Below are 11,390 nucleotides of genomic sequence, written 5' to 3'. Positions count from 1 at the left end.
ATTCTTCTTGTGTGCCTTTCCCTATCTCTTCACTACAACGTGGCCCCCTCTGCTTAGCCATGATTTCTGCACCCCACTAATGCAGTTTACACATGGTTCTGGTTGCCTTGGTGCCAGCCCCTAACCTGATTGGAATGGGCTTCTGAGTTTAGCCACCACAAGCACATTTGTTCCCCCACATTCCTGGGAAACACCAGCTTGGAGATGTCCATTCCTGGTCCAATAAGACATGCCCAGAGAGGGAGCCATGACATCGTACCCTAGACTATATCTAAGCCTAGACTATATCTCAAACTGAAATGACAGAGCAGTTCCCAGAGAAAGGGGCTATGGACAGGCAGGCATCCCAACACACATTCACTACTTGGCTTTATTTGCAAAAGATATCAAGTCTTCTTGGAAATGGTCACTATATAAATCTTAAAGAGTAATAATTAATATTAACAAGGAACTCATCAGATATTTATTGAGAACCTGTTATGGGTAGCTCTGTGGATGCTACAGTCTGGTTAGGAAGGAAAAGGATAAACACACACATAAATGAAAAGCATGTAATTATTGACATAAGTGTGACCCCACCAAAAAGCAAGACAGGAAGTCATCAAAGGGAGGAACCAGAGATCAGAACTGCTTCCCAAGCCCAGAACTTCCCCCTCTCAGCCTATTCTACTGTTTCAATTGGCGGTGACCACCTTTCCTCTCCACCTCTCTTTCACCTGCATCAATGCAAACCCTACCTCCCTACACCACCCCCCAAAAAATCTTTCCTGATTAAACCAACCAGAAGTAATTTCTCCATTCTCCAACCTTTCTTGGCACTCTAAGCACCTCTTTTAGGGCACTTAAACCTTTCTGCTGTTCATTATATAATCATTGAAGTACATGTAATATCTCTTCTACCGGACTGTAACCTCCTTGATAATAAAAACCATATGAGAGTCAAAGGACCTAAGGCAACTCCTTGCACATGGTAGGCATTTAATTAATATCTATCACATTAATTAATGCATAAAATACCTGCACATAAGCATGAATAAGCAAACAGTAGGTGTATGTAGGTAGGATTTGAACATGTGCTAGAGAGAGGATATTCAAGGTAAGGTAAGAGAAAGCTTGTTTATTATTTATTTATTTATTATTTATGGAGGCAGAGTCTCACTGTTGCCCAGGCTGGAGTATGGAGTGCAGTGGTGTGATCTCAGCTCACTGCAGCTTCTGCCTCCTGGGTTCAAGCAATTCTCATGCTTCAGCCTCCTGAGTAGCAGAGATTACAGGCATGCACCACCACCCCAGGCTAATTTTTGTATTTTTAGTAAAGACAGGGTTTCTCCACATTGGCCAGGTTGGTCTCGAACTCCTGGCCTCAAGTGATCCACCCACCTCGGCCCCCCAAACTGCTGGGATTACAGGTGTGACCCACTGTGCCCAGCCAGATAAGAGGAAGTTTTTATTTTTCCTTCATAGTGACAGCAGTTTACATATAGACACCAAATTCATCCAGGGTACATTTTTTTGATCCTCACCTCGTATCAGTGGATTAAGTAATCATGCTTATCTTTCTTACCAATCTAAGCCCACTATTACAGATTCAACAAAAATGTCTACCCTTTCTCTCTTGACTGCATCAAACTACAGAGGCTTGATACGCCAGTTGCTCTTTCCCAGGCCCTTTGTGGCTAGAAGTGATCATATGATCTACATCTGGCCAATGAGCTTTAGGAGAAATCAGCCAGCTGGTTCTTGGCTTCGGCAGAAGACGTTTCCTGACAAGCCCATCGCCAGACTTCTTGTAAACAAAGAATAAATATTCTTACAGCTTAAGTCACCTTGCTTGAGTTTTCTGTCACTTGTTGCTGGACAAATGTAATAGACCCATCTAACAAATAATTCCATTAATTCAACAAGTTTTTCTTTTAAGCTCCTACTAAAACCTAAGCCCTATTCTCTTCTCACCTTACACAAAGTTTGCAATCCTCCCACATACTCTATTCTTTTTTCTCTCTTTATCTGTTGGGAAATATTGGTCCTTCCTCTCCTCTATTTTACATTTTGTGAGTCCACAAGAAAATGCCTGCTTAATTAATTTATTCCAGAATAGAGAAGGAAGGCAATTAGAGTTAACCCATGCTTTACAAACTGACATACCTCTCAGGTGAATCTTTACAACCACACTTTGTGGTATTTTACGCTCATTTTGCAAAGGGAAAACAGGCTAATTGTAACTAAGGTGTTACAATTTGTAAACGTGATGAAGCCAGATTGTCTTTACCTGTTTAATTGCAAAAGCAATGCTCTTACAACCTCCTTGGGCTCTCTCCCACCTACTCTCATGTCCATACAAATTGGCTTCTTTGGGCTTATGCTGTTTAAACAATCAAGAAAATCCACATATTCACCTCCGTTTCTATGTCTATTTGTCCTTCACAGTCAGCACTCGGTTCTCAACATCCATGGGAAGACAGCAGTTGCACAGATACTCCAAACATAACCCAGTCTCACAAATGTACAAGGTAATTTGTTTTGACAGCAGATTTTCCTTCTAAGTGCTTGTGGAGGCTAACACTAAGAAAAAGTGGAGCTTTCTGAATACTCATCCAAGGATGGCAAAGTAAAAAAGCCCAAGCTGAGAAAGGCAGCCACCTGGTAGGGTTAGAAATGACAGCAGGTGGGGGCCAGGCGCAGTGGCTCACACCTGTAATCCTAGCACTTTGGGAGGCCGAGGTGGGCGGATCTCCTGAGGTCAGGAGTTCAAGCCAGCCTGGCCAACATGATGAAACCCCATCTCTACTAAAAATACAAAAATTAGCCAGGCGTGGTGGCGCATGCCTGTAATCCCAGCTACTGGAGGCTGAGGCAGGAGAATCAGTTGAATCCAGGAGGCAGAGGTTGCAGTGAGCCGAGATCACGCCACTACACTCCAGCCTGGGCAACAGAGCGAGACTCTGTCTCAAAAAAAAAAAAAAATGACAGTAGGCGGGGTAGTAGTCCCCATGTGGATAGTGGGAAGTTAGCCACACAATCATATGCTCAGACTGTGAACTCAGAAATTAACACAGATCAAAAGAAAAGCCATGCTCTTTTGACTTTTTCTAAGGAAATGAGGGAGAAGAGGAAGAAACTACCAGCAGCTACAATTTACTGAGTATCTGCAGTGTGTTCCTAGAGGTTCTCTCACAAGTAGTCTATCATTTAACTCTTACAGCAAGCCTGGAAGTCAGGAACCATACATCCCCTCTCATTTTTAACATAAAGTTTATCATTTTAACCATTCAAATGTACAATTTACAATTTAAGTATATTGTATACAATATAGATTATACATAACAATTTAAGTGCATTCACAATATTGTGCAAGCATCAACACTGTCCCTTTTCAGAATCTTTCATCATCTCAAACAGAAACTCTGTACCTATTAAACGACAATTTTCCATTCCCTCCCTTCTTCCCCCAGCCCCTAGTCTACTTTCTGTAGCTATGAATTTGCCTATTCTAGGTATCTTGTATGTATTTGTCTGTTCTTGCACTTCTATGAAGAAATACATGAGACTGGGTAATTTATCAAGAAAAGAGGTTTAATTTACTTACAGTTCAGAAGGCTGCACAGGTAGCATGGCTGAGAAGGCCTCAGGAAACTTTCAGTCATGGCAGGTGAAGGGGAAGCAGGGTTGTCTTACATAGCTGAAACAGGAGGAAGAGAGGTGCCACACGCTTTTTTTTTTTTTTTGAAATGGAGTCTCACTCTGTCTCCCAGAGTGCAGTGGTGCTATCTCAGCTCACTGCAACCTCCTCCTCCTGGGTGCAAGCTATTCTCATGCTTCAGCCTCCTGAGTAGCTGGGATTAGAGGCAGGCACCACCACACCCAGCTAATTTTTGTATTTTTAGTGGAGATGGGGTTTCACCATGTTGGCCAGGCTGGTCTTGAACTCCTGACTTCAGGTGATCCACCTGCCTCAGCCTCTCAAAGTGCTGGAATTACAGGCTGAGCCACTGTGCCTGGCCCTACAAAAATATTTAATCAGATAGATAACACATTACAGGTCATTGAAATCCCTATGTATTCTACCCGAGTCCTATGCCTCTCCCTTGCTAGAGAGACAACCATTATCATAAATTTGGCTTGTATCCTTCAGTGTAGGAAAGCATAATTTTCAAAAAAAATTAAAACAGTAAGATGTTGGATTGGATATTCCAGTGGTTCTTGTCCTATATGGCAATAAACTGTAAACTTCGGGGCTGTCTTTTCTATAAGACAGAAATTATTTGCATCTCTACTGAACAAAAATGTATAAGTTAACATATAATTTCACTAAATTTGAGGCGTTTAATCAATAGGAAACAGTGAGTCAAATCAAGTATATTCTCATGAATAACCCTTGATGGACCTATTAAATCTGTGTGTGTGTGTGTGTGTGTGTGTGTGTGTATATATATAAAATCAAAGTAGCAAAGTACTGAAGCCTCTTGTTAGGGCAAGATGGAAAGCTCTGTGCATTCATTTATGCCAAATTATTGACCAGGCATTGTTTGAGAGGATGATGGGACTATGTAAAGATTTGTAGACTGGAATCCAGGAGACACAGGTTACAATTTTGAGTCTAGAACTAATTAGTTGCATGACCCTAGGTAAGTCACTTCTCTTTGAACACCAGCTTTACTTCCTGTTAAGATGAGTACTGAGCTGGACATGGTAGCTCACATCTATAATTCCAGCAGCCCTGAAAAATTATGTGCATACCACTCCACTTATTAATTTTTTTTTTTTTTTTTTTAGAGTCTCCCTGTGTCACCCAGACTAGAGTGCAGTGGCACAATCTCAGCTCACTGCAACCTCCACCTCCTGGGTTCAAGAGATTCTCTCACCTCAGACTTTCAAGTAACTGGGTCTACAGGTGTGCGCCACCACGCCCGGTTAATGTTTTTGGATTTTTAGTAGAGATGGTGTTTCGCCATGTTGGTCAGGCTGGTCTCGAACTCCTGGCCTCCAGTGATCCACCCACCTTGGCCTCCCAAAGTGCTGGGATTTCAGGCATGAGCCAGTGAGCCCAGCCTCACTTACGAATTTTCTTTAACCCAGTTCCAAACTGAAAAAAAACTTAAGTGTAAGGAATTGCAACAAAGTTTTGATTTTTCTATGATGCTTCAATGTTTTTAAAAATTAGCATCAAAGCTTCAAATATATACCAAAAGCAGACAGTATAATAAACTGACTTCCATGTACCTATCACTCAGCCTCAACATTTGTCATTTTATAACCAGTTCTTGCTTTATCTTTCCACTCTTCCCAGTCAGATTATTTTAAAGCAAATTCCAACGTTCTGTCATTTCCTGGTGCTTTTTAAAAAATGTCCAAATAAGTCTTTTTTTTTTTTTTTTTTTTTTTTAATGCCTCTACTTTGCTGGTGCACCAAGCGTGTTCTTGGTCTTCCCGTGTTCCAGACTCTAGTCCTGCCTCAGGCACTGCTGCACCATCACATCTCAGCTGAGCCTGCTGGACGGGATGCTCTGTAATTCTCTTTAGCTGGAACAATCCATGATTCACAGAACCATAACCACCCGCACTCCAGTAGTCTCAGCTGAGCTCCTTGAGACGCAGTCTCATGACAGCAGAGTCAGCTGACACAGGGGTAGGGAGGAACCCACTCCTCCCGCCACAAAGCGCAGTCAGAGAGGGAGAAAAGGAGATAAGTGACAACTGGGAGATGATCAGTGTGTGTTCGCTCCTGGTAACAAATCCCTTGGCTCCTCCTTATGCCCATCAGCATTTCCTGTGCTTAGAAGTTAGCTTCATTTCTGGAAATATCATCTTTTTATTTTTTTATTTTTTGTCTTGTTTTTCCTTGGTTTGCATTTTTTTTTTTTTCTTTTCAGACAGGGAGTTTCAGTCTTGTTGCCCATGCTGGAGTGCAATGGCACGATCTCAGATCACCACAATCTCTGCCTCCTGGGTTCAAACGATTCTCCTGCCTCAGCCTCCTGAGTAGCTGGGACTACAGGCATGCGCCACCACACCCAGCTAATTTTGTATTTTCACGGGAGATGGGGTTTCTCCATGTTGGTCAGGCTGGTCTTGAACTCCCGACCTCAGGTGATCTGCCCACCTCGGCATCTCAAAGTGCTGGGAATACAGGCGTGAGCCACCATGCCCGCAGCATTTTTTTTAAATATATTTTTTAATTGCTAATATAAATAAACTACCCATTGCATTAACAAGGCCCCTAGTGCCTCCTCCAGTGAGTCCCCAGAAGCTCTCTAGGCTTCCTAGATAGCTTCCTGGCAGGGCCCCAGAGTCCCTGCCCTAGTGTGCTTCCAGCTGTCCTCAGTGCTCCGTCACAGCCGGGACCCAGACTTGGGCAACAGTAATGAAAGTTTATAACACGAAAAGGGACTTACCCCTAACTCTGACCCTAACCCTAGACCACGCCCAGCTCTTCACCAACCTCTGAACTCAGTGTCCCCAATTTGTTTGATCAGTATTGAGGCCCACAACAGATGCTCCATGTTCAGCAAAGGCCCCTTGGGTCATTTAGTCAAAAACTACATAAACTGTCCCCCATGTTCCTGTAAACTCCCAAGGGACAAGATGACTTTCCCTCATTCAGACTTCAGAATCCAAGGAGGAGGCAGGAAGTCTCCTACCTGCTCATGCTGAGCCTTTCTACTGCCAAGAATGGAATGACAATGGCCAGGCATCATGACTCAAGCCTGTAATCCCAGCACTTTGGGAGAATGAGGCAGGGGAATAGCTTGAGCCCAGGAGTTTGAAACCAGCCTGGGGGACAACATAGGGAGATCCTGTCTAAAAAAAAAAAAAAAGAATGACAAACTCCATCTCCTCAAGGAGACCCTAACCGCTGTAACCCCCCTGTGCCTCAAGACCAAAACAAATGCCCAAAATCTAGAGGGAGGGATAATCTCTTCTTCCCTGAGGCCTGAACCTCCCAGGTAGGGAGGTGGTGTTTCAAGGACCTCCCGGAGCTCTAAGCCTCCAGAGCCACCAGGGATCAAGAGGAGATGAAGCCAGCTTTATAAGCTCTGGGCAGGACCAAGATGCATCCGTAGCTTCAGTCCTGAATGCCACATTCTGTTTGCCTGAGCTGTGTGTCTTATCAAGTCTGAATGTGTGGCTACCCCAGGAACAGCTTTAGAGAGGAGAAACTGAAGATACAGGCTGGAGTGGAAGGGAGTCCCAGAACTACCCCCACGTGGCTGGCCTGAGAGGATCTTGAATCCCCCCCCCCTCCAATCCTGAGGTATATCGGGCTGAGGAGCACCATCTAAGGTTGGTATTTTTCTATCGCAAATTCTACTGAGTTTCACCAGAGCTGATTCAGAAGGCTGAGGTTGCCTGTTCTCTTCCTCTTCCCTTCCCCCCAAATCCACAGCCACCCCATCCCTTACTCTGTCAGCCTTTAGGCATTTCCTGAGATCCCACGGTATTCAAGCGTCTTGAGCAATGTTTTCCAGCTCCCCATTCATCAGGTACGTATAATCTAACTTGGTGAAAGTTAGTATATTATCAAGTACTTACCCTGTTTCCAGAAGTGTGCTGAGTACAACATTGACACACGTTGTCTTTCAATCTTCCCAGAAACTGAGGTTCAAAGAGGTTAAGTAACTCTGCCAAGTTTCCTGACCGCTTCCAATGCACCTTTTGCCTGGTAAATGTTTACTGAGGTTAATTCCCAGCTCCAGGTTATCCCACTTCCCCATCTCCTTCAACTAGCAACACCTTTCTCATTCCTCAAGGTTCAGCCCCATGCCTCCTGGTCCTGAAGCCTCCCCAGAGCACCCCAAGCTGCAATCACCCTTCCCTCAATGGGTTCCTGCTGCAGAGTGCGCTCCACCCAACTTTACTCGTTTTCGTGGGAACAAGTGTGTCTCTTGACAAAATTTTAACATCTTAAATGGTCACAGCTGTATCTTATGCTATTGTTTACTTTGAACAACCGTAATTGCTTAAACACTTTTGAACAACTGCAATTTTTCAAATATTTTCGGATTATAGTTGTTGTTCAAATAGTCACTGACAGCTTGTGATATAGCTTAAAACAGCCTCTGCTCTCAGAAGTTATCATATGATAGGGAAGCAAAACAACACCATGCAGGAGGGAAGACAGACTTCGAAACATTGACAGACCCTGTTACACAATTCTAAACATGTGTGTGAGTAAAAATCCACTGCCAGATGACAACAGCACACAAAACGAGGATTCACTGGGGAAAGGGAAGTCTTACTGGAGGGACTGAGGGATGGCATTGCAGGATTATAGAGGAAGCTGGGAGGGTTGATGGAGGAGACCTGGAGAGATGATAGAGGAAACCTGGAGGGATGATAGAGGAAACATGGAGGGTTGATGGAGGAGACCTGGAGAGATGATAGAGGAAACCTGGAGGGATGATCGAAGAAACCTGGAGGGATGATAGAGGAGACCTGGAGGGATGATAGAGGAGACCTGGAGGAATGATAGAGGAGACCTGGAGGGATGATAGAGGAAACCTGGAAATACTCTACACTTGAGAACCTCAAAGTACACCTGGAAGGCTGTTGCCACGGTCACAAATAATTGAGAATTATTGATAGGTGTGCCACTGAAGGAATCAAATGGCCATCTGGGAGTTGAGATGGGAGCAGTGGAGGATTAGGAGGCAATGCAGTCCTGGGCCATGGGAAGATGGTGGAAGAGAGGGATTGGGAAGGTAAACAAGAAACATTATTTGCTGGATTCCAGGAACTCAGCCTAAAAATATGGCTGGGCGTGGTGACTCATGCCTGTTATCCCAGCACTTTGGGAGGCCAGGGTGGGAGGATTACCTGTATCAGCAATGCAAGACCAGACTGACCAACATGGTGAAACCCTGTCTCTACTAAAAATACAAAAATTAGCCAGGCATAGTGGCAGGTGCCCATAATTCCAGCTACTCAGGAGGCTGAGGCAGGAGAATTGCTTGAGCCCAGGAGGCAGAGGTTGCAGTGAGCCAAGATCATGCCACTGCACTCCAGTCTGGGTGACAGAGCGAGACTGTCTCAAAAAAAAAAAAAACTTTTTAAAATAATGATAATGCTGAGTATGACTTTGTGAATGTGTGTGCCTAAGGAACTGGGCTGTCATCCTATCAGAGAAAAATGAAAGCAATAATATTCACTGTAGATCAGAGACTCATGGACATTTAGATTTGAACAGAAGGAAACCCCTAAGAAAGGTAGAAAAGAAAAAGTGTAAATGATTCACGAGGCATCTGGGTGGAGAAACTGGGGCACAGGCCAGGAGGCTGACTGTGCTAGGTTGAACGACAAAGCTGAATCATGGATAGGATTCTGCCACACCACCAGGACCCTGACTTTCGAGATCACATATTCTGACCTTTCCAGTAAATAGAAGGCCATTCTGTGAAGGGCCTAGAATGTTTCCTGAATTCTCCTACAGTCACATAATCACAAGCCCATCTCTGGGAGAGAGGGAGGAGAGGCAGCAAGGGCAGAGGCAAGGTCCTGGAGGTTTCAGTAGCTGGCTAGTTCTTCTAAGGCCACAGTCTTCAAACGAGGGTTGGTAGCCCTGAGGGTAAGTGAAGACTCTTCAAAGGGTTCACAGGCAAGACCATCTTAAGGGCACCAGTTTCCAGGACCTCGATGTCCATATCTATGCTTTCCTAAAACTGACAGGCTTGAGAACACCTCTGTGATGAGAATGCTGGAACTCTCTCTCAACTCCCCCTTCACGATTGCCCTTCTCCCACTTTTGAAAAGAAATGCATTATTTTTTCTTTCTTTCTTTTTTTCTTTTTTGAGATGGAGTCTTGCTCTGTCGCCCAGGCTGGAGAGCAGTGGCTTGATCTCAGCTCACTACAACCTTCACCTCCCGGGTTCAAGTGATTCTCCTGCCTCAGCCTCCCGAGTAGCTGGGATTATAGGCACACACCACCACGCCCAGCTAATTTTTGTATTTTTTGTAGAAACAAGATTTCACTATGTTAGCCTGGCTGGTCTCCAACTCCTGACCTCAAGTTGTTCATCAGCCTTGGCCTCTCAAAGTGCTGGGATTACAGGCATGAGCCACCACACCCAGCCGAGAAATACATGCTTCTAACGCATGCTGAATCTTATGAGAAGGCATCTCACCAGCATATGCAAACTTCCAGAATACCACACGAAGATATAATTCGATAACTAAGTATTGAAAAAGTAAATAGAGATGCTGCTTAGTCCGGAGGCTGTTAGCTAGGCCTGTTCTCTCCTTTCGAATCAGAGGCTTCCGCTGCAGACATGCCCCACCAGACCCTCAGTCAGACCAAGAAGCACCTGAGTTTGATATCCTGCTTCATATTTATTGGAGCTGGGAATACTGGAGCAGCATGGTATGTCTTGTGTCTGGCATTTTCAGTCTAGATGTTAGTTGGGCCAGAAAGAATAACCCAGAACCCTGGAACAAACTGAGTCCCAATGATCAATACAAGTCCTACTCAGTGAATGTGGATTACAGCAAACTGAAGAAAGAAGGCCCAGATTTCCAAATGAAATGCTTCACTGTAAAGCTGCTTAGAATTAGGATCTTCTAGATGCCATCCACACACCTTTCCTCTTAACCGGGAAATATTTCTCCTCCACAAACATGAAATCATGTTGGTGTACTGCGTTGGACATTACACTGATTAATAAATAACTGAGACATGAAAAAAATAAAAGAAAAAGCAACTAACTTTAGAATGCCTATAAAATCCCTTTTTTGGCTTCTTGTAGAAGGAGGCTTATACTTAACTTGGTGTTTGATATAGTTTGGATGTTTGTCCCCACCAAATCTCATGTTGAAATGTGGTCCAAGGTGTTGGAGGTGGAGGCTAGTGGCAGGTGTTTGTGTCTTAGGGGCAGATCCCTCACGAATGTCCTGGTGCTGTCCCCACAGTTAATGAGTGAGTTCCTGCTCTGTTAGTTCATACAAGAGCTGGTTGTTTAAAGTACCTGGCACCTCCTCCCCATTCTCTCTTGCTTGCTGTGTTGCTGTGTAACACACCTGCTCCCCCTTCCCCTTCCTCCATGAGTAAAAGCTTCCTGAAGTCCTGACCAGAACAGATGCTGGGGCTATGCTTTTCAACCTACAGAATCATGAGCCAAATAAGCCACTTTTGTTTATAAATTACCTAGTCTTAGATATTCCTTTATAGCAATGCAGAATAGACTCACAGAAAATTGGTACTGAGAAGTGGAATGCTGCTATAAAGATACCTGAAAATATGGAAGTGGCTTTGGAACTGGGTAATGAACAGAGGCTAGAAGAGTTGGCAGGGCTCAGAAGAAGACTGGAAGGTGAGGGAGAGTTTGGAACTTCTTAGAGACTGGTTAATTGTTGTGATCAAAATGTTAATAGAAATATGGACAGTAAAGGCCAGACTGAC

General features: G+C 44.2%; 1 protein-coding gene across 1 annotated transcript; it reads left to right on the top strand.

The window, feature by feature from the left end:
- The first annotated feature begins 10,263 nt into the window (after positions 1–10,263).
- Positions 10,264–10,556, top strand: LOC108514832 (cytochrome c oxidase subunit NDUFA4). Its single transcript, XM_083287429.1, is given in 2 exon segments — positions 10,264–10,372; positions 10,375–10,556. Coding segments are annotated over 2 exon segments (291 nt in total).
- Positions 10,557–11,390: the final 834 nt, after the last annotated feature.

Source organism: Rhinopithecus bieti, unplaced genomic scaffold (assembly GCF_001698545.2).
Source record: "Rhinopithecus bieti isolate Rb0 unplaced genomic scaffold, ASM169854v2 scaffold_33444, whole genome shotgun sequence".
In the NCBI taxonomy this organism is placed as follows: domain Eukaryota; kingdom Metazoa; phylum Chordata; class Mammalia; order Primates; family Cercopithecidae; genus Rhinopithecus; species Rhinopithecus bieti.
Note: the sequence above shows the minus strand (reverse complement) of the source record. Positions and strands in the feature narration are given on the sequence as shown.